At 38.6% G+C, this 24,545-nt stretch overlaps 1 protein-coding gene across 18 annotated transcripts in view; it reads right to left on the bottom strand.

Annotated features, from left to right (window-relative positions):
- MYCBP2 (MYC binding protein 2) overlaps positions 1-24,545 on the bottom strand; it is a 298,411-nt gene that overhangs the window by 209,713 nt on the left and 64,153 nt on the right. For all 18 annotated transcript variants that reach the window (XM_090023921.1, XM_090023940.1, XM_090023966.1 and 15 more), the window contains exons 9-17: positions 21,553-21,626; positions 19,503-19,641; positions 18,897-18,973; positions 16,745-16,949; positions 15,176-15,340; positions 13,381-13,539; positions 12,100-12,304; positions 10,242-10,387; positions 8,897-8,998 (exon numbers count right to left, since the gene is read on the bottom strand). In XM_090023921.1, coding sequence (XP_089880047.1) covers positions 8,897-8,998; positions 10,242-10,387; positions 12,100-12,304; positions 13,381-13,539; positions 15,176-15,340; positions 16,745-16,949; positions 18,897-18,973; positions 19,503-19,641; positions 21,553-21,626 — 1,272 coding nt within the window. The remainder of the gene's footprint in view (positions 1-8,896; positions 8,999-10,241; positions 10,388-12,099; positions 12,305-13,380; positions 13,540-15,175; positions 15,341-16,744; positions 16,950-18,896; positions 18,974-19,502; positions 19,642-21,552; positions 21,627-24,545) is intronic.

Here is a 24,545-nt window from a genome sequence, read left to right as displayed (position 1 = left end):
CCCATGCTGATAGTGATGCAGGAAGAGAGCCTAATGGTACAGCTGTGAGGGTGCTACATGGTTATTTCCACTCTAGTGACAGAACAACTTTCTTTAGAATGGTCACATTTCCAATTTGTGTTGTCTGTACCTTGCATGCATTTGGATAAGTGCCAGTACTTTAAGTTTCATAGGCACACATCAGAATTATGCACTTGAGTCAAGAAAACCCTGCCAACCTGTGCTAAAAACTACTAAACAAGGTATCACAAAATTTTATTACCAAGCACCTTTCCTAAGGAAAAAATGTTCTGCCCTTTGTAAGATCTAAGATGAAGACTGAGACAGGAATTCACTGAAGGGATACAATCTCAAAACTTTTCAGCTTCATGAAATCTAGATTTTCAAAGTGGGAACAGGCTTAAAGGAAGAAACAGAGAGACTTTCTTTTGATTATGCTAGCACTTTGATTACATTAGAATTAACCAATTGTAGAAGTAAGAGTAAACATGAATTCTTTCCTTCCTTAGGTGACCTTTCACTACAGATAACATTTTGTAAGTAGCCTGAGGCCAACACAAAGAATATGGAAGATGACTTAATATTTAAAATAATTCACTACCCATTTGTGAGCCAATGGTACTTCCAGTACATCTTAGTAGAATACTGAAGAGCTGCAAATCAATCCTTCAATAAAGGAAAAATATGATGGAAGCCAGGGTTAACATCCTAACTAATCCATTTCTCACACTATAAAATGAAAAAAGACAAGAGGCCAGTTTTCACAATTAATCCATAGCTTAGTTGTTCCTTTAACCTCCTCAAGTCGTTTCAGGCCTCAATGTACAGTGTAGGGTCCCCCCCAGACTGACCTCTCTTCCTTTTGTCTGAGAGCTGCCAAAACACGTCTTCCTGAGAGACCTTGTTATTTAGCATTTTCAAAATATGGCCAGTGTCAGTTCTTTTTTCCTGTACCATTTATTCATAAGCACTAATAACCATGCTCTGTCCAAGATCTTGGGGTTTATTTTGTCTGACCACTTTATTATGCCTTACCCCAGAAAAGGCGTTTCAACTTTCCTTAGATGAACTTGGATGAATTGGAACCATGGATTGATGAGCAACAGTAGTATACTTAGGATAATGATTCTCAACTGGGTGCCACAGTGCTACACCACCTCAAGGTGCCTTAAGATCCTTGGCAGGGGTGCCAATTGACAAGAAAAACCCAATGATTTCAAGTAAGAAGCCACAACAAATGCTGCATTATTTTTTCCATAATCAAAAAAAAGTGAAAACAAAGGGTTGGCATTTTCCAAGGGGTGCCTTGAGCCTAATAATGTTGAGAAAACCTGACTCAGGACATTGTTGTGTTTTTTTGGGGTTTTTTTTTTTTTTTTTTTTTTTACAAGCTCAATCTACTATAGAAATTTAACACCATCAGACTTAGCATGTAGCTATAAATTTTTCGCAGCAGTGTTTGCCTTGCCCACTCTCTCTATTACATAATAAAAGGTAGTCAGTTAGGAGGTGGTGCTACCTAGGTAAAGGAACTCAAGGACCATATCAGAACAATGAAATCATTGCTCTCCTTCTAGAACAGTGCAATCATCTAATGCTATATTGACTTTTATGACCTTAACAGACTTCTTTTTTTATTACAAGACCTAATTGCTCAGTCATTCTAAATAGGCTATTCCATTTATTGATGTGCTCAGAAGGCAGATAATATTAATCAAGCCTGCATCTCCACCTACTCCATTTACTAACAGAATTTCTATTACTGGGTCTACTGCACAACACAACAAAGGAGAGAGGACCCATCTTTTTCCCACTCCAATGATAACATTAAATCAAACCACTAGCTTCTGCTTGGAGATTGTAGCAATTTTTTTTGCTTATTTAAAAAAAGCAAAAAACACTCTAGTGGGTCAAGATAATTTTTCATGGAAATGGAAAAAACGTGGATTATCTACTACAGCAACTGTCTCAACTCTCAAAGGCTTTCTGAAAAAATCACTAAAGTAAGATGCAGCTTCTATTCATTGATTTAATATTACATAGCATGAAGATACGAACAATTAAAAACTAGGTGGAATGGAAGTCAAATTGTTGCTCTTGAAACTGTTGAAAACATTGTAGATTATATTCAGAATAACCATAACAAAGAATGTTGTTGGGACTGACAGCATGATCTGAAGTCAGTTAGCTAAGAAAGGGGATTTAAATGAACAATGATTTTCTGATTAAACAGAAAAAAAGAGCATCAAGATGGACTGTTTTCCATAATCAGCTGAAGAGTCATATCAATATTTTTGAGTTTTGTTCATCGCTTACTTTGAGCAGATCTTCTGTTATTTTACCCTAATCTGCTACCTTAAAGCACCTGTCAATAAATTAAAGCGCTGTAAGTTTTCCAATTTCCTTACATTTAATAGAGGTCTTCTCTCATATCTATGCTGTCAATGTCAGTTGGAGCCCTGTTTAATATATAATAAACATGTTCTCTCGCATAGAATCAGTGACTCGGAAGGAACCTAAACAGATCATCCAGCCCGACCCCCTACCATGGGCAGGAAGGAGCACTGGGGATGGCAGGGATCATAAGACCCCAGCCAGGTGCCTATCCAGTCTCCTCTTGAAGATCTCCAGGGAAGGTGAGAGCACCACCTCTCTGGGAAGCCTATTCCAGGCTCTGGCCACCCTTACAGTGAAGTGGTTTTTCCCAAAATCTAACCTAAACCTAGCCTCCCTAAGCTTGTGGCCACTGTTCCTGGTGACTGCAAGGGTAGCCGTGGTGAACAGACTTCCCCGAGTCCCTGCTGGTGGCCCTTGATAAGGTTGTAGGCAGCCACAAGAAAAACAATCTGTTTTTGTTCATTTGTTATTCAGGCATGGTGAGGATGATATTTCCACATTTGTCTTTTACTGGTTTAATTTTGACCATTTGTCTACCATCCATTTTGTAATTTGGCACAGAATTCTCATACATCCTTTTTTTTTTTTTGGTTTCTACCATCTTTTCCCAAATCATTCTGCCAATGATAGCAGACTCATTGATGAATATTTACCCTTTCTCTATACTTTTCTTTCAATTTGTTAACTTCCTCTTGTCCATTACCAATGAAATGTTTCAGTTTCACTGGTTTCCCTTTGGCAATGGTAACCAATGTGGTTTTAAAATGCAAACTCCTACCTGGGAAAAATTCCAATATATTCTCAGCCATATCAATATGCAAGTCCAATTTCCTTGCTAATGTTCTTGGCATGTAATTTCTGTAATTTAATACCTCCAAGTGGAAGTACAGAGATGATGGCTACTGCCCACATTTCCCCTTCCAAAAATCTGAAAGGCATGAATGAAGCTCCCTGCAGAAGCAAAAGCAAGTTATTCAGGTCTTTGTTATGCCATCTGGTGATGCCCAAGGTTGTTTTGTGAATCTCTTTTTTGGGGAAAACATGCCCTTGTCGCATCTAGGTAAGTTAATTGGCAACATTCTATAAGTCATTGTCCCTTGTCATTGAACGAAGTCTGTGTGTGCCAACAGTATGGCTTAAGTGCACGATTAGCTGGCCCTATTTTTGCCTTCATAAGACCCATCACAATGAGAATGTTGTTCTTTAAGACTGATAACGAAATCCTGTTTTATGGTTATAGAAGATTAAGTTTAAAAGTCTACAGTTTTTTGCACTCTACTCATTTGCTGGGGCATGGCACCGGCTGACTAATGTTCCAGTGTCATGTTTGGAATTTCATATGTATTATTCCACCATTAATCCGTTCCATCTTGCTTACAACTTTAATATGGCTCTTTGAGCAATGTCATTCACAATCAGGACAATTTTGTCCAATTTGATACAACTGAACAAACTGCTCCTGGCATTTTATATTCATTCATGCATTCACAGTAGTCAATGTTTTAATTTTCCATCTCTCTCACAACTTGAACTGAATTTCCAGCCTGTAATACCATATGTATATTCCAAAATCCTACATGTAACATGGACACACCTGGAACAGCAGACTCTTCAGAACACTTACTTCTTGTCATGCAGAGGTTTGATTGGTACCTCTTGTATCACTTTTTGGGCCCTATGCACTGATCTGGGGAGCAGAAGAGAGGGGACAACCGTTTTCTGAATAAATGCAATTTCTTTCCACCTCTATCAAATGGCAGAGTGCATTAATCCACTCTTAAATATCTTAATACCGATTTTAGCTACCATTGAATCTACTGTGGTGGGTACATGCAAATGATAAAAATCCGTCTTAAGGCAGGGGTAGCAAACTCATCAGGCCCCACAGGACAGTGAAGGGATGTGGGGCTGGCCCACACAGACTGGTCCCACATATGCCCCAAACTTGCTCTCTACACCGCTTGCAATGCGCACAGCAGCCGCAATGCATATAGCATGTGCCAGGCCCTACAGTATGTGGGGCTAGTTTGGGTTGTGTGCCAGAAAGGCCCTTGTGCACTAGATACAGTGCATGTGGCCAGTGTGTGGGCCTGATCTGGGATCAGCCCTAGGTCTAGCATGCAAGAATCCAGCATGCAGCATGCGCACCAAGCCAGTCTTGGACACTGCATGTAGCAAGCACTGTGGGCCAGTCTGAGACCCACATGCAGCACCGGTGTCCAGATGATAGGGCTCTGCAGGCCAGCCCATATCTTTAAAACCAACATCTTAGGGCAACTGACAACATATCCTCTCTTTTTATATATCGACTGAATTGAAGCTGTTGTTTTGAGTTTCTGCAAGAGTCACTTAACACTAGAAGTTAAATTATAGTGAATGAGTGAGATGTCAAAGATCACATCTGAAGTCTTCTGTGAAAAAAGATAGTAGCTGGAGAATGATTATCTGAGACTGAGTTAGATCTGGAATATTTTCTTTTAAGACATGGATGAATGAAAAAAGAATCAGCTGTTCTGATTCCACTGCAGATTACAGACCTGATCTCGTACACAAAGGTGATAACAAGTCCTGAAGAAATGACACAAGAAAAAGCAATGTGGTAAGAAAACTTTGACAATTTTGGGCGGTAGAAATGTAAGAGAAATGTAAGAGAACTATGATGCTGTAGCAAGGAGAATGCTTGCTGTAGTAGCTGCAGAGAGGTGCATCCATCTTGCTTACAGTTTCCAAGTAATGCAGAAACCATTCTATCCAAAGCAATGGATTTGAGCTACTCCTTTAAGGGGAAGTTTAGTAGTATAAAAACCAGATCTGAAAAGCTCCTCACCATTCTGATGGTCTCTAATAAGAGAGAAACTAGAATCCTTTAACCCAATCCAGTTTCAATCAAGCACAGGTTTCTTTATCTTTAGGACTTGGATTAAAACTTTTGGAACCCTTGACTACCTTTTACTTTCAAAGAAAGTGCCAAAGAGAATGACAGAATAGATGACTATACTTTCTGCTCAAGTGTATTCACAGGCAAAGTTGATCCAAGTGGATTCTCCACACCACTTAAAGCAGATCGAGAAAGCTGCCTACAACCTCAAGAAGTGCTGGCAGAGTCTACAATTAACTGTGTATACTTTTTTTTTTAAACTTTCAGAATTAATATATTAAAAATCAACATCTTGACAAGGAATGTTCCTTCCTGAGGCAGGAAAAATTGAGTATGTATACGAATCCTGGGATAAAAGATAGAAAGGAAGTACAGCACTTAAAACTTGATTTCTGTTCTTCAGTTCCACCATTGAAGTTTTTGCTATAACCAAACTGATGCCCAAAGTTTACACTATTTAATACTTTAATCCTAACTTATTGACTAAAATGTCTAAATATTAAATAAAGTTGGCTGGAAAAAATAAAGTTGGCCTTAACACAACATAACTTCCTTGCCCAGTAGAAGAACCTTTCCCTCACCAGACCCCTTGTGAAATATAAAACACCTTAACAAAAAAGAAGCATAACTCAACATCCTGCTTTCCATCAGACACCTCTGAGGTAAATAGACTGCTCCAACTTTTATCCAAGCCTAATTTGCATAAAATGAACTTTTCCAGCCAGGAGAACTTACACCACCTTCTGGCTCTCCTATGAAGTTTCATTTCTACCTGGGATAAATTTTATAATCTTTGCATTCTCCTTTGCCTGAGGAAGGGTGCATGAGCCCAAAAGCTTGCAAATAAAGACTTTTTTTTTTTTTGCAACTATCAAGTTAGTCCAAGATATCGCCTCTACCACACTGACTGCTTTTGCTTTTTAGACCAACACGGCCCTGATAAAGCTGGCTGAATGCTTTTATGAAAAAATAATCCATGCAAAGGGTCTAGAGCTGTTTGCACATAGTTGGAAAGACTTAAGACACTTGAAGTATAAGTCTCCCTTCTTTTAGCCACATCCCAAAGGTATTCAGGAACACTGTAGAACAGGGCACCAAGCAGCACAAGAATGTTTTGCCAGGTATTGCTAAACAAGGTTGCACTCTTGGATCTGCACTTAGGTAGTGTGTCTTCCATACAGGAATATAAAGAAGTCATTTGAACAAGGTCTACTCCCCCGCCCTGCCATCTCAAAGTCAGACTCACACAGGTCCCAGGCACACACTCATTTTAAAAGTGTGATAAGAATCCAATTCAAGCTCCCAACTACCATGTCTCCTGCCATGCCACACAATTTTCTGCATCAGGTGATTTTCAAATCAGGGATTAGATGCCAAATCACACCCTACTAGCTAGTAGAGGGTTGCTCAGGATCATGATCCCAGGCTCCCCCTGCATCAGCAAGGTGAAGCCAAGATGTTACAATCAACTGATTGTGAATTGAGGCCAGGGATTGATCTGGAACCAGCCCAAGCCTGGTTCCCAGCCCCAGCCAAAAATCAGCTGCCTGTCAAAAGTGTAGCAGGGGAAGCATACACACAGTTTTTATAGGACCTTGGGCCTGAAGATCCAGTGATCAGGTGGTTAGAGCCAGATCCCCAGGTCTCTGTGCCAGCACCTGTAAAACTACACGTTTTGCCCACCTGGGCAGTACCCAGGGTTTTTACTCATACTCAGACAGAAGGCCCCTGGGATTGGGCTGTGGTCTCTATGCATGGGTGGGGACAAGTAAAAATTCTACATGCTGCCTAGCTGCACAGCATACAGGGTTTTTAAAAGGTCCTGGGGTTCTTCCCCCATTCTGACAGGGTACAGGACAGTTGTCCTGGACCCTGGGGCTGCCCTATGCTGGATCCTGACATTCTGACCATACATTTGATTTAAGGTGCGCTAGAAATAAGTCAAAGTCATTATACATTATATGTAAAATAAATGCGATTCACTGACTGTATTATCATGCCTTAAACTGACTTGAATGTGTGGCTGGGATACTATTGAAAAATGTGATTAACCTGTGAATCAACTAAACATATCAGGGAACATAGACTCAAGGAAAAATTACAACATTGGGTCTCTTAACTGCTAAGACAACAAGAAGTTTTAAACACCTGCTAACCTTACTCACTTCCTTCCCTGCATGTGGCAGTTTCTTAACACATACAAAATATGAAGAGTAACTATGCTTTCATACACCCAGTGGCTTGCAATCTGGAAAAATGTTGACACACTAAATTTATCATGAAACAGAAACCAATATATGCTTTCACTAAATCTTTCATTTTCTGCGCAAATCATACATGACAGTACACCTTTTGTCTTCAAAACAAATACAATTATAGCAATTTTAATGATGGTAACTTATACAGTACTGTCTTGAAATATCTATTTGCTAAAAATCTGTATCATTTCTTTTTTGGTTGGGAAAAGGAATACCAACCTAGTACCAAGAGTCACAAAAAAAACAATGATATGTACAGTAACATTTGGCAAGCTTGTTGTCATTCTTGTTGTCTTTATGCTAATTAAACTACTGAAAGTAGGAAGAAACAAAAGATGAAAATGTTACATACAAAAGGGCTATTTAACACCAACTTTTATGATGTTTTCTCTCCAGTAAATAGATTTTGATCAATGTACTGATTTTACTACTATATCTTTAGGCTTGGCAGAAATCTTTTTTTTTTCATAACTTTGAGGGTGTTTATTTTTATGCATTTGTTTTTATTTTTATTCCTTTAAATTTTCAGGATTGTACAAAAATGGGGTGTTTTCTGATTTTTAAATCAATTTAAATGTTCAAGATTGCACAAAATTAGGAGTGTGGGGGCAGACAATTTAGTAATGACAGTATAGTCTTAAAAAAATAACACATCAAAATATAAAAAGTAAATGTCCATAAAGCATTAAATCATACCTGCTTTAAATCATTCTGTTCATTCATCAGGAAAAAGGCCAGGGGGCAGGGACCAGAAAAGAAGGGCAGTGGCACTCCCAGAGCTTTGGGAACACAAGGAGGGGTAGCGGCCACTTTCAGCCCCACACTTAGCTGTCCAGGCCCAGCCTGAGCAGAACCCTGCTGCCACTGGATACTCTTCCCTCTTTCTCACTCCCCTTTCTGGGCTTCAGGTAGATGTTTAAGTAGCCTATTATTTCCCTCCAGTCCACTTCCCCAAACTGTGGACAAGCACCTAATTACTGCTCCACCCCTCCATCTTCTGTCCCTCCATCTCTTCCTCCACTGTCCAGTAGCAGGGGTAAGGGGGTTCTATTACAGTCTCCTCTCCATAAATTTTGATTACCAATGGAAGTATTTTTCCATTGGCGAGTGTGAGGTGAAATCAATGTTTGTTGATATCAATCAATCAGTCAATCGAATCCTGCCAAGCCTATAAATCTTGTACGATTTAACAGACGTAATGTGAAAGCTAACATAGCCCAAGTTTAGTTTTGGTCTTTTTTTTTTAAATTGAAACACAATGGCTTATTGTGGAAAAGCTCTTCTACGTTCCTAGTCAATTTTTAAGAAAGAAAGAAGTTCTGCTTCTTTATTTAAGCTTCAAATGAACCGTGAAGACTCTTACCTCTACCTTCCTCCAATCTATGCCTTCTGTTTACTCGTTGCCGCTTTTCCTCTTGTCGTAACTGAAGGTGTTCTTCAATATTAACCCCAGGAACAGGAACAGCTAAATGGATTCAAAAACAAAATTAAAATTATTATACTTTAAAAAAATTACGACTGTGACAAAACCTATTAAAATAAAAGAATATCAAAGCTATGGATGACAAATGCTTAGAGGTTTAAGAAATAGGAGAATGAGACTACAATCATTTCAGAGTGGACTACAGCCTTAATTTTGCATTTATGCTCTGAATGTTATAAACCTGTCAATTTTAATATTATTTAATAGTTTTCTGCACCTCCCATCTATCAAGTATACAGATATTTTTAATTAGCTACAGTTATCTTCCCTGATTTCCCCCAAATTTCAGAAATTATAAAACACCAGAAAGTTTATCACTTGGTTTAATCCTGTTTAAAACTACATTAATCTATTTAAATAAACTATTTTAGGACTGCATGTGGAAGCAGATTTAACTGCTGATAGTTTCTGCAGACCAAAATATGTACAATAAAATAATGCAGTTTTAAGAATCAGACATTTTAATATGTAATAGTGTCAAGTTTCATATACAGGTTTTATTTTTTCATAGTTTGCTCTTTCAATTCATCTTATAAATACGGATATAAAAATACTAATCTAGTTGTATGCAAGTCTGTTTCTTCCACTGATTTTAACAGCTTTCACACTTTTGGAAGTTCCATTTTTTCCCAAAAATACTTAAAGAAAAATTGTTCAATATGGACACCAATCCCATGTTAAAAAAATCTGCTGTATCAATTTTCAGCAACATCATTAAGGTAATCCTCCCTTCCGCAGCTAACAAGAGGAGGCAAGAATAGCTTTGAGACCAGAAGTGTTATCTTGTCAAAACAGTGTTGTCACGCAAGTAGACGAATATAGTATAATGGATTCACTGTCAATCTGACCGTTGATTTTACTATATTACTGTGGAAAGATCTGCTAAGCAATATTTTAAGAACTACCATGCTGAACTAATAAGGAAAGACCATAACTGCAAATAGTCACTGCAATGAAGAGATGATACTCAATTAAACCAATATACAAAAACTATTACCTAGCACTAGAAAATCAAAATGCAGACAGAAACATCAAACCATATAATATTGTGCCAATTTTGAGACTAACCTGCGATTTGCTGAAAGTTATACCATACAGGGACATTAAATCAAAGAAAGCCCAAAAATTAATTTTAGAGGGAAGACAGTTATACTGTGTGATTAAAATTATAATTATCTTGCTAAAAGCTTGAAATTGATAAAATTATATTGTTTAGTTCACTTACCCAGCAGGAGATCTAAAGGTATCATATCTTTGACAGCATCAAGGATCCCTCTTTGTCGTGCTTCTTGACCATCCAGTTCTCTAGCACAGGCTTTGCAACACCCACATACAGCACAGCCAGACTCACCCGAGCCACAGCCACAGATACTACAAAAAATAAAGAAAATTTATTTATCAGTGGTTTGCTGCAATACACTATATTACATAAAACTAACTGGGAATACATAATGCCTACCCTGTAGTTTTTCCTGAGGTGAGACGCACGAAAGGAAGAAGTAGATTTATATGCTAGCATCCCACCTCCAAAGTGATAAGTATGTTAAATTATACTAGTCATACAAAGCCAGGTTGGCATTCCCAACATCCCATTATATGTAAAACCAGGAACAGAGGAAGTAGTTTAACACAAACCTGGCAAGAGAGGGAGAGGCAACAGTGGAGATGCATAAAAGTAGCACTTTATCATTCAGTTCCCCTATGGACCAACCCAAAGTAACAAGGAAGCATTAGTTCAGGGGCTGGCTGCCTTGACTTGGGGCAGTCTCACCCTTTGTAACCTGGTCCCCAGGGCCACTCCCTGTGAAGGGCTCTTTTCTCCCAGCTGCAGCCTGTGCTGATCATTACCATGGAAATGCATGGCAAGCAAGGGCTTGGAGCAGCAGTGACAACAAGCAGAGGCTGTGGGCATGGGGAAGATGACAGCATGAGAACATCTCTCGACAAAAAGGTGTGGACAACTAAAACAGCGGCCAAGATTGGCACACTGCTACTGAAGTGCGAGTGGAAACAGATAATTGGCCAGCTGTTCTTAAAATATAGGCCAGATCAGACCCTCACAGGCTGGGTTCAGTCTATTCAAGGGCCAAATCTGGCCTGCAGGTCAGAGGTTGCCAACCCCTGCATTAGCCACTATCATTCTTCTTCTCTTCAAAATTAGTTCTAAAGATAGGAATCCCACAATTTAAACAGAAGCACTCAATATATTACCAGCATAAACACATACAAGTGTTCATTTTAAAACTTCATAGCAAATGTCCTTTAGATAGTATTATTTATTAAAGTATGAATTTATGAGGGCTGTTAAGCCATCAAATTGATCACTTAGAGAAATTGAGAAATTTCCAGAACTTCTAGTTCAGGCAAGACAAACATTTGCCTAGGATGTTTTAAGCAGTGGTTCTCAACCTCGTTAGACCCAGGTCACCACTCCAAAAATGCCAACTCAGTTTTTACTTTTTTTTTTTTTCTGACTACGGAAAAACAATAGAGCAGCCATTCTGCTGGGGAAAAAACCTCAAAGGGCACAGCAGATCAAAATGTTTTTGACACTTGAAATACCTTTTTGAACTCTCTGGGTTAGTCTTGTGGATTTATGTTTGCACCTACAGCATAAAAACTGCATGGCAGTCTGCAACACCCTTAAAAGGATAATTCAGCACCTCGGGGTACCATGACACCTACTTGAGAATCATTGGTTTAGATAAATTCGGCACATCTACACATTGCCTTATACTGACCTTGTTACTGTGCTGTGTTTTAGTACTTTCTTTTGGAAGTGCTAAAGAACAGCGCGGTAACGGCCCATACTATAACAGGGGAGCAAGCTGCTATGGCTAAGTAGCTGCTGGTCACGTGTAGACATCCATGGACACTAACTATGCTGCCACAGTGCATCATTATAGCGACGTAGTGTCATGTGTAGACACGCCCATTAGATACGTCCTTAAGCAATGAACCAAACTAGATGATCAAGTCCCTTCCACCCCCTACTTCCTATGACCGACTTTGACTACATTTAATTCATGTTTTACTTGTTCAGCATACTGTGTGAAAGATTCTGCGTGAGCTTATTTGCTTACCCGCCAGGTACCCTGTCTGGACGCCCACTACTAACACAGCTGGCTCCATAGCCTGTGCAGTCCCCACACACAGTGCACACCATGCACTGTTCCAGCTTCCATTTATGCATGCCTGGGGGACACATCATAGACTTCTCATCTTTTTCATCCAGTTCTTCTTCTAGATCTTCATCCATTGCGGTTGCCATGTTCTCAATTCCAAAACCTACTCAGAAAGATATTGCAACACTTCAACACAGCAGTTTAATGTCATCACCACTTACTGTTTTTTTTTTCCCCCAAACAAACTGCTTCATTCCATAAAGAAGTTCAGTAGTTGCTTATTCCTACCTCTTACTTCTAACTCCAGACCTGTACCGTTTTCTCCTTACTCAGTCAGTCCTACTGTTCTCTCCTGGGTTCCTTGTCAATCCCAGATTCCAAACCACCCATCTTATGCATCTTCCTTCCACTTCTCATGTTCCAGTCCATTTCCACTGCAAGCCTCCATCTCAATCTACCTCAACCTTCCACATATTAGCTAAACCACTTCCCCCTAGCTGCTTGGAAGCTGGCAGCAGGAGCAACAAGAGGCAGCAAGGCCAACAGAAAGATTGGCATTTTGAAGAATAACAAGATGTGAACATGCAAGATGTAATAATAAGATGTAAACATGCAAGAATTCTTCATGTTTGCATTCTTTCTGAAAAGGAAGGAAAGACTTAGAAAAATTTAAGATTTATATTTTTCTTAAACACCTGATGGGGGCCAAGTTTAGGTTTAATAGTTAAAGTAGGAAGTACAGGGATGTGGAGTTAGAAAAGAACTTTAAATATAAATACAAAAAGGGGACAATGTGGAACAGGTCACTTTTTTATTTTTTAATGCCAGGAATATTTTTTATTTTTTAGAGTGCCATATAACCTCTACAAATTGTATTTCTATAATACTGTAAAACGTAAATATATTCCTTGTAACTGGGAAATGCAGGAAGCAAGATAAGAAGCAAAAAACCTCTCTCTACCACCAAAAGAAAAGGACTGAAGTTGTTTTATATAGATATATGCTTTTCAACAAATCCAAGGAGGCAAAATTAAAAATTTACTGAATTGGTTAACAAAAGAATACAGTACTACATACATTTGACAGTTAGCCAACTTTGTTCCAAAACAAGGTGACAATACTGAAGTGGTAGTCTTGTCTAAGTTTATGAACAATGCAGAACCTGGAAATGCATTGCTAATAATACATTAATGAAAAAATTGTTTTTATACTTGGTACTTCTAGACAAAAGTAGCTCACCTTTTCCTCCCTGGTTCATGGAGCCTGTGTCTCGTCCACACTGTCCTTTATTATTCACTCCAAACGTCCAAACCTCTCCATTCTTCATTAACACACATGTATGAGCTTTGCCCATGGCTACCTGAGTCACAAAATGTCCTTTCAAATCTGTTACTAAACCTATGAGATACAAGAACAACACCTAGATGATGAACTGCATTTCTTCTTCCAAACAAGATGCTTACGAATATCAGAATATTTAATTTTTAAATGTAAGAAAAAGAGAATGATAGAAAGACTGGCATTTGAATAATACAACTTACCTGCCCAAAAAACAAACAAAGAAATGAACAAAAACTCTATAATTTTTATAAAGGGATTTCCACCAGAATCATTATCTATTTGGAGCAAAAATCTATTTAATAATTTATTTAAACTGTTTTGGATACTGAACAAATATCTCTCTACACAAGAACATAGGAAGTGCCATGCTTGACCGAACTTATAATCCATCTAGTCCAGTATACTGTCTCCAACAGGGGTAGTAATAGATACTTTAATGTGTACAGAGTATGTCAAGTGTAATTCATCCCATCAGATCCTCCATGGCATCAACCACCATGGATTTAGGATGTATCCCCACTAGGGGATATATCCCTGAATGTTCATTTAATACCATAAATAAACTTGTCCTCTATTAATTTGTCCAATTCCTTTTCTGAACATGGTTCCAGTATTTTCCTTTAAACCTCCAGTGGCGATGATATCAAGTTAATTACACAATGTATAAAAAAAAGTACTTTGTCTTGTTTGTTTAATATCTGTCTGCTGTTAATTTCAGTGGGAGTTTTAGTTCTTGAATACAAATGCCAGACTGCGTTAGATGAAAGATCAATCAAACCCAGTATCCTGTACCTTATAGTGACATGAAGTAGATACCAAGGCAAAGTATGTTCATGTTATAGTTTCCAGGATTCAGAGGCCTAGGAAGTCCTAATTTGTAGGCTGCAACCTTAATTAGCATGTTTAATATTATAATCATGATAGATGGAACCATTCCACATTTATTTGTCCAATCTGGTTTTGAACTCACCCTCCATAATATCTTAAGGTAGATACTACAACAATATATTGAGTTCCACATGTTAAATACATGCAGTGTAAAAAGGTTTCCTTTTGTTTTACTTAATAATGTCACTGTATGTCCTCTACAGCCCTGGAACACATTACAAAGAAGACACAATTAACTTGTTAACCATACCATAAATAGTAAACCTGCCACCACATTCAAGGCACGTGTGGCAAAATGGGAAGCCAGCCACAGAAATATTCCACAAAAGAACTCTAATGCTTTTGTGACTGGTTTCCACTGTACCTTAAACTGAATAAAACTATGAAACTATGAATGAGTAGCAGGTCACCAGAGCTGGCTCAAGACTCCGCTGAGGTCCTGGGGCTGGGCCTGACAAACAGTCCTGAACCAACCCCACTCTGGTGAATTCTGAGGGCTGGGGCCAACAATCAGCTGACTGTGGGTCCAGCCTCAGAGTCACATTGGACTCCAGAAGCAGCTCCAGTGCAGTCCCTGGGGCCACACACGAGTCTCAAACTGGCTCCAACAGTCCTGGGAGCTGGGACTGTACCAGTCTTGAAGCAGCCCCCATGCAGTCCTGAGCCTGGAACCAATAATCAGCTGATTGCGCCTGCCACAGAACTGCACCAGCATCTTGAACTGGCCCCAGTGTGGTCCCCCAGCTGGGATCTACAATTGTCAAGCACTATTTGCCTTGAAGTAATTTCTCAAATATCAACTTACTTGTGCTATCAGAGTAAATGGCATCTTTTCCAAACATGTAGAGTTCTCCATCTTTTGAAATGACAGAACTACTTCCATTATTGCACGCTGTAGATACCACAATCTTCCCTTCCATTTTAATAATTTTTTTAGGCTTATAGGGTTTTGATTGCCGTCTGCTTTTTGCTTTATAAAAATAAAAATCAAAGGATTTTTTTTAAAACTTGCTACATCAAAAAGAGAAAACAAAAGGCATGAACACAAGAATAAGATCTTTGTCAACTATAACTTCAAAATGCTATTACTTTACCCTGAGAAAAAGTTACCTGCTTATTCTCTTACTGCAGGTAAATTTATATTCTGTTTTGTAAAATACTATTAAAAAAAACTCTTCCATCATAATTTGTGGATAAACTATTCTTTCATGATTGTACAAGACTTGTTTAGATGCATCTTTTATACTCAATTAATTTGATTACTACACCTTACAAAGCAATACAAGTAATTTTTTTGACTGAAAGTGAAGTCTAATAAGCAAAAACACATTACATTTATAGAGACAGGATGCTTGCTGTAGGTTAAGATTTGAGATTTATAAGGTATTGCTAAATTTTTGCATGATCCAACAGATTAAAGGCCTGAGAATGTTCTTATTTATATATCAATAATGTTGTTGCAGTGACAAACTAGTATCCCCCATAGCTGGTAATGATTTATCCATATATCTGATAGAATGTTAACATTTTTTAACAGAAAATGAAAAGCAAGTGGCTTAACATTAGTAAGCATGTCTATATGAAACATTTACTGCAAGTTGCCTAATTAGCTCTGCAGTAAACGTCTGGGTGTGTACACATGCAGCTCTATTAGGCCACAGGAAAATAATATACTCCATAGCAAGTTAGTACTTATAAATACAAATAATATCCTTCTGTGAAGTTTTTTCATCTGGGCTGGTTGAGGCACAAGGCAGGGGCTACCTGCCAGCTAGCCTTGTACTGGAGCACCCTCACGCCCCAGCCAGCCCCTCCCTCAGCGCAATGAAACAGATTGGAGCAGCCCCGGACTGACAGGCTGACCATAAGTGAACCTCATTAAACAATGTGTGAGAGAAGGGGGAAAAAAAAGAAATTTGTGCTGTGAAAGCATTGAGGGGCTTTGTTGGTCTTTTTTTTTTTTTCTCTCTTTTTTTTTTAAAAGAACATGGTTCATAAAAGCTGCAATTTTGGCTTATTGACCTGCTTCTCTAAAATTTCCTACTACAAGCTGACAGTTACAAAGAGGTTACAGAAAATAGTCAGTAGATTTTTTGGCTCCTTTCTGATTTCCTTTATAAAAAAGGGAAAATATTTTGGGTTCATTCTATTTTCTTGCTTTTAATACTGGGAGAGCTTTCTTGTAACATTATCATTTTTGCTCGGGGATAAGATTTGTGGCTATTTTCACACACAAACTTGTTTACTTCCTGGCAATGTGCAAAAAGCATGCAACTAACATGATCAAGCATTGTAAGGATATACCATAGAGACTTTCAGAATAGTCTTTTCTGTTCACACTCTAACCAATTGATCACAGCATAATAAAACCTACTTGATTCACCATCCTCTCCTTTACTAGCAGAACCCGTAAAAAATATGCTTCCATCTTCTGCAACAAGTAAGGCATGTGAACCATCATGTCCAACTGAGAACTGAACAATCTTTGGAGATTTTGTGATTGGCAGTTCAACCCATTTTCCAGCTGAAGGACCACCCTGCTTGATTCCAAGGCTCTGATATTTGCCTGTATAATAAATCTAAAGGAAAGGGGGGAAAAAAAGTTGTATTGTTCTTCAGTCATGCCAGAATACTTAAAATAGAGCAGAAATTGTATCTTGCTTTACTATTATTATAGATACAAGACAAAAAATGATTCAGTCCCCTTCCCCCCATTTAACCCATCTGGGGTAGTTAAAATTAAAAGCAATCTCAGCACATATTATTGTAAATAACAAAATTAACTTATGTTTTCAATTACAGATGTTGCAAGCTAAATTGATAACAACATAAACATGTATTTAGTCAAAGATACTGTGTCATAGTTTCTTTGGTTTTTGCTTAAAAATGTAACAGTTAATACAGCAAAGTTCATGTAAAGAACAAACGACTCACTAACCCAAAGCAAAAAAAGTCTAAGGAAATAAAAAATAAAACATAGCACATTCTTTAATTGATCCAGTTAATCAACAGGTCAGAAAACTTAAACTGTATTTAAAGTATTTAGTGGCATGATCTGATACAATATACATGCGAAATTAAACAGATGTGCGTTAGTACGAACTTGCTATTTTTAAGACATCTCTCTACGTGTTATCCAATATGCAAAATGCATTTTATATCTTTCCTTTTCATTGCACTGTAGTTACCTTCTTTATTTACAAGACTTCTTAAAGATAAATGTAATGCCAGCTAAGACCCTGATTTCTCATGCCAGAACTAAGTATCCAATGACTGATTAGACTGATCGAGTCCACTTTACAGGAGACTGTGTATAACCTATTGGTGTGGACATTTAGAAGTTGGGATGTGACAGAGCAAAGTCTAGCTCCTGCGTTCCATCAGCCTCCTGGAGATCCTTATGCAAATCAGGAGATCTAGGAGCTTGTCCATTCAATATTCCTGCTCTTTTGGAGGGTATGAACCAGGCTCCACTTCTCCCCAACAGACAGGGAAGCACTCTGTATAAGGACATCAGGCAAGAATTGAATTTATGGTTAGATCTGTACCATGTCCTTGATGACAATTTGAAAGGGTGAATACTGTATCTTCTCATGTAAAGCATGTAACTCTTCTCCCAGAGCAAGCTGAGGGGACAACTGAGCTGTGCATCATATGGATATGATGAAAAATACAGATCCCCATGTGTCTCAATATACAGATCCATGCAATTAGCCCTGACCCTACTCCCTCACCACCAAATTTCTGGAGCTCAGCCAGATGACATGCCCCTGACACAAGGCATCTATCCCAGCATGCAGGGTCAGTCCACAGGCCCCATTCAGCCAGTGGGACTGGCAGCAAGCTCAGCTCCCTAGCTGCTGATACTCAGTTAACCATACTAAAAGGTAAGAATTTTTTCTTCATACTGCCTTTCAAAAACAGGGCATGTATTATATTCTAGGGCATGGTATATGCAAGAAAATACAGTAAGTGCTAAGCAATGTGTCACTGGCAATTATGATGGTTACTGGAAAGAAGCAGTATTGCCCCAGTGAGTTGGTATCAGGGTCTGAGGATGAACCAAGGGACCTATCCAATAAACAAGCCATATGTAGCTAGCTATAACTCAGGCTCTTCCCTGAATCCTGAACTTGAATGCCTGACAAATGTTGCACTTGTTTGGTGCATCCAATCTCCAAGGCCGTATAAACACCTCAAGGAGTCAAAGGTCAGTATCTGGCAACAGGGGCAGCTGCAAAAGCCTGGTAACTTGGAAAAAGGCACTGCAAAGACTAGTACGAAACAAGCAGCCTTCTACTAGGTTGTGAAAAATAAGGGACTTGAAAATAAAGAGTAAAACAAAAAAGTGAAAAAGGATATTCCTGCCATTAACACCAGGCTCCAAAATGGCAGTACTGTATAGCACCTATGAACAAGGCACGCAACTGCACTTTTTTTTCTTCAAAGATTCATCAAAGCAGATTTCCAAAAGATGATGTAGTACATTTATACAATTAACACCTATGATGAAACACTTTCAATACCTTTCCACTAGCAGTTTTCATTAGTGCAAATTCTCTTCCTGCACCCAAAACAGCTGACTCCTCATCAAACCCTGTACCTAAGAGTACAAAGAGTCCAATTAGCTTAGCAATTTCTATTACAGATGGCTTCAAAGGTAACTTTAGACATGATTCGACTTTGCTTAAGTTAAAGCAGATTTTGCCACTGATTTCAGTGACAGAAGGATTACAGCCCCATGAAAAAAGAACTTGCAGGGAGGCTCGAAGTGAAGTAATCCAAATAATATAAAAGTTCAGGTTAACATTAAGTCTCAAATTGTACAGGAAACAATCTAATGAAACAAAACATATATTATGTGGGCACCATCAAAACTGTACACATGTATTTTAATTATGCTGAAATACTCTACACAAGAGAAAAGTATCTGTATACTAGAAAGACAATGTTGCTTGACTGGGAATTCAAATTTATGCATGAACAATTATTTTGATTTTTTCTTTAAGAAAAGGATAAACTGATCTTTCCAAGGCAATATGGTACAGTTTAACAGCTTTGAAAGCCCATATCTGTCGTCATATCAGTATACATGCAATAATTCAAAAATAGAAGACAAAATGAATCCTTACTGATAATGTGCAAATCTTTCTCGAGATCAAATAAAGAGATACCACAGGCATGTAAGCACTTTCTGGCAAGTTTGAGCTGCAGTTCTTGTTGCAGTACTGGCTCCGTACTTGTTGCAAATATTCTAACTACGAAACCATCCTGTAAGAAATAACACATTCACTTATGCCACTGAACATGTAATTTTTTTTCATGGTTTACAAGCATCTGGTTTAATTTCATCCTTCACATTACTAGATTATATATTAACAAGACAGAGTAAATGGAGAACAGTGAACTAATGGAGAACTAACAGTTTTGGGGAAAAAACAAAGAATAAAACAAGAAAGATTCAACACAGAGATTTTTCAAATGATAGGTCTAAACACTGAAATATTTTGAAGTCTGTAAGGTCTGCCCTTCCCGATCATTTCCAACTATTTTAAATACTTAGCTTCTTCCAATTCCACAATATTTAAAAAACAGACCCAAACATGCAAATTACTGAAGCTCATAAAACCTGTATATTTTCTTTTAATATTTAATTATTTTAGTTTTATGTTTACTTGTAATCTTTAAAAAGAATAAATATTTCACATGCAATTTGATTAGGTCAGGAATGACACTAACCAATTTTTAGTCTCAGCAAGTTCACCAGAACATTTTAATACAAGGTTCAAGGTTCTGAGGAAATATTTTCTTGTTCTATTCATAAGTAAAACTATAAATCTATTTAAGTGTCTTAGATAATTAAGAATGAACGGAGTTGAGTACTTCTCTTGCTAGCTCTACAAATAATTTAGCAAGATCAGGTAACATGCAAAACACATCTGTGTAAAACAGAGACTGTTTTACATACAACAAAATTACAAAAAAGTACCTTTTGTGCACATGTATTATTTCAGTACATATATTACCTTAACCAAGCTCCAATCTCTACACACACATGCAAATAAGTCAAGGCTAGCATACCAACCTAAATAGTGCATTTTGTTAATGTTATAAATCTCAAGAATTAGGGTCTTCTAAAAATGAACAGCATCTTCTTACGGGCATAATTCACCAAATGGGTATAAGATCCGTCCTTACCAGTTCTGACAGCCAAGAGCACCCAAGGCAGTAATATGGCTAGCACTGCATTTGGAAGAGCTTCCTAGCTGAAAGGACGAGGTATTTATATATTGGTCAACTAGTGGCAGGAATCAGCACAAACCTCAAGTTTGAAGCTCATGTATTTAGATCAGCAAACTGTGTCCCCCGCAGGCCAGATCTGATCCATCAAGAGATTTTGTCCAGCATGTGCTGGGTCTCTAGACCCCACCCAGCCCAGGCTGTGGCACATGTGGCCAGTTTCACTGCCCCTGGGCACCAATGGGGCTGCAGCAGCACAGGGGTCAAATTCACTTCCCAAAAGAACCTGGAAGGTTCTTCCAGCTACCACTACCAGTCTCCATTGCCACTGGACCCTGCCCCACTGCCCATGCACCCTGACCCATCCACCCTGCACCCACTGCTAGGGTGCCAGACAGAGCAGGAGGGCACGGTCTCCTTGGAGACCAGCCTGGGACCCACATGGGCAGGGCATACAGCCAGGCAGATGGGATGGGGCTGCAGGTGGGAGAAGAGCAGAATTTGGGAGTGGGACAAGAAGTCAGGGCTGGGGCCGACATTGGGATTGTGTGGCGGTGACAGCACAGGCTGGGGCCTAGGGCAAAACCACAATTCACTATCTGCACATCCCTGTGATGAGCGCCAGTTCCATGGACAGGGGTGTGCAGAGAATGGATTGTGGCTTTGCCCCTGGTCCCACATTGTCACTGCAGAGCTTCCAAAGCGATCTTAAAATAAATGGCTGAAAAGGGCACTCTGCCACAACTCCAGATGGAATAGTACAAAAAACAGAAAGTGTTCAGCTACCTAACAGTTTATCATTTTCTCTAGTCATGCATTTCTTCTTTTATCTGCATTAGGTAAAAAGAGTCCATCATTTTATCTAGAAGACAACCAGCAAGTTCAGTGATTGTATTTTAATTGGTTGAGAAAAAGTGTCTACATCTTGCAAGGAATACTTACATCTCTAGAAGCTGCTATCTGATTAATATACTCCCCATCTGTGAAAAGGATGTTCTGACCTTCAGTGTGGCAATCTGTATGAGCAGAAAAAAAAAAAAAAGAAGTATCTGACATTAATTCACCTTAAAGATTTCTTCTCTCTCCTTTACACAAAGTAAAGCAGTATTAATACAAGTTCTAGAGGGGCGCCCAAAGAATTAACTTAAAAAAAAAAACAACTGACTATAGTATATAAATTAGAATGTTGCCATACTAATTACACTAGGATCTTTCTCTTTATGCCACCTTTTATATAACAATGCACTTACAAAAAAAAGGGTCACTACCATTTCCTCATTTCAACTAATAAAAAAGAGCATATAGGAGAAAATAGGAGTTCCCCAATACTAAATGCTTAGCATAATAGCAACATACATGTAATAAGTAGCCCACATTAGTTTTACAAGATTAAAATCTCCTATTTTATGGAAAGCTTCTAGGCAAAAGTAAAAACATTTTATTTGGGCCACTGATTTTAAAAGGTAGGCTTCCCAACCAAATAATTCACACATAAGCAAATTATAAGCAAAGGGATAAGCAACAATTCACAATATAGATGCTCTTTTCAGTTGCTTGGACCTTTGGCAAACTTAACTTTGAATTTTCACAAGAGCTGTTAACAGAGCTGTCAAGAATCAGCCATTTCTGATCAGAAGAACATAAAGAATTGCCATTTACTGGGTCAGACTACAGTTCCATCTTGCCCTGTACCCTGTGTGTCACAGTGACAGTGATTGGATGCTGAAAGGGAGAGTGAACTGGGTATGACCATGTTTTTTTTCCATTGTTCCACTCTCCTGAGGACAGGAAAAAGCTATTCTGGCCATCTTAAAAAGTCAAAACACTGTTTGTCAAAGAACCACAGACCCTGTTGCTTTGGAACCACTAGTGAAGATAGTTAAGATGATACAGTTTGTAATGACAAAGTTGTGTCAGTGCTGCACAAGAAGGGATTCTCTTTCAAGAAACCTTCATAATGCAATATTTTTGTTCTCCCAGTGCCTGCAAGAGAATTCATGACAAAGGTAAGTTGGTTGAAATAGAAGATAATAGTGGAAGCATGTATTATGTATAATAAAGCTAATACATTTCTTTAGGTTTATCTGATCATGTGCTTTGAGATCTAGTAGAGGATTCTGGATTCTTAATGAGCCCTAGTGACCCACAATATTTTTATTTAAAAATGGGTAATGCAAATGCAGTAACTCTTAAGGGTTACAGAATTTGTCACTGTTATCCAGGCTTATGATCTCCAAATGAACTACTGCAAAGTGTCATTTTGCTACAACTGCTTTTTTGTTTTGTTTTTTGTTTTAATATAGTTAGTATGGATCCCACCATGAATAATCATATTCCTCACAAATGCAACAGTCCATTCTGAACGGCAGAGTTCACTAGAGCCATGCATGTGCACCGCATCTTATATTCCCATGCTGAGGCAAAAAGGGCAAGGCAGCTCTTGCTTAAATCTCTCTGAATTTAAAAGACAATGTTCCTGATAACTCCAAAAATATGATAATGGAAGATGGGCCACATCCTCTGATCTCCATGTATGAGAGTAAAAAAGCAGAGTTACTGTACAGTAAGTACCTGTTCTTTTTCTGAACATATATCACTGTGATTTCCATTATAGCTAGTTGCCAGCAGCACCTTCCTTGAATCATGGGCACTAAATGCCAGCTGCACTAGGCAACTAGAAATTAAAATACTACTCCCCTAAATAAGCCATGTTTGATGTAATCCAGTGAACTGTTCCATATTGCTACTTCAAAAATGTAATATTAGCAGATTTGTAAAGAAAAATAAGATATAGCTTTTGTGTGGACTGCTGAGGGCACCATAACACCTGGAGAGATGTTCACTGGTTTACTGATAGCAAATGGAAATATACTGTCTTATTAACTCGGAGATCTTCTAACAAAAATGTCTAAATTTCTAAGGAGACAGTTCAAAGTTCTATTCCTGTCAAGATAATACAAGATTGCAGAAACAGCCAAGGCATTCAGCTTTTTCTCTGGATGTCAAACGTGGCTCAAGGAAGCAGTACTGTTAAGATAATCAATTTATTTAGGTGAAACACAGTCTTGTCCTTGTGACAGAATGTGTATGGAAGTTTAGCCATAAGGTCCAGAAGCTTGTAGATCTTGCACAAGCCAATTATCAGAAAAGACAGAATATACTAGGAATTATCAGAAAAGATGTTAAGACAGAATACACTAGGAAGAATGCACCTCAACAGGTTCTGAAGGACTTACTCTAGGTTGGCCTGTTCTGGTCTTTCACAAATTCACACAAGTTTAGGGCTAGAAGAGACCTTGTGAGAGCATCCAGGTCCACAGGAAAGACTGCTGGGGTCAAATAAGCCCAGCAAGGTGTGCATCCAGTCTTCTTTTGAAGATCTCCAGGGTAGGTGCCTGCACCACCCCCACTGGGAGTCTATTCCAGAGTCCAGTCACATGAACCATGAAGTTTTTCCTCGTATCCAGTCTAAAACCTTCTTCTAGGAGTTTGACTGTTGCTCATAGTTTTCCTTTTGGGCACTTTGGTGAATAGTTGTTTGCCTAGCCCCTGATGCTCACCCCTGGTACATTTTTAAGCTGTCACCAAATCCCTATAAAGTCTTCTCTTTTCTAGGCTGAACAATCCCATGTGTGTCACTCTTTCCTTGTATGGCTTGCTCTTCAGGCCTCTACTCATAAAAGTGGCTCTCCTCTGAACATTCTCAAGCTTCTCCACATCCTGCTTGAAGCATGGTGCCCAGAACTGGACGCAGTACTCCAGCTGCAGCCTCACCAATGCTGAATAGAGCGGTAGAATAACTTCCTTAGTTTTGCTTGAGATGCAATTGTTTCTGAATCCTTTGCAACAGAAAAACTGCTCTATTATATTTTCATAGCCAAAAATGAGTTTATGCTAAGAGAGGACATTTTCTGAGAAGTTCCTTGAAACTACAG

This window comes from Crocodylus siamensis, chromosome 1 (genome assembly GCF_052110815.1).
Source record: "Crocodylus siamensis isolate JL-2025a chromosome 1, ASM5211081v1, whole genome shotgun sequence".
NCBI classification, from domain to species: Eukaryota; Metazoa; Chordata; order Crocodylia; family Crocodylidae; genus Crocodylus; species Crocodylus siamensis.
Note: the sequence above shows the minus strand (reverse complement) of the source record. Positions and strands in the feature narration are given on the sequence as shown.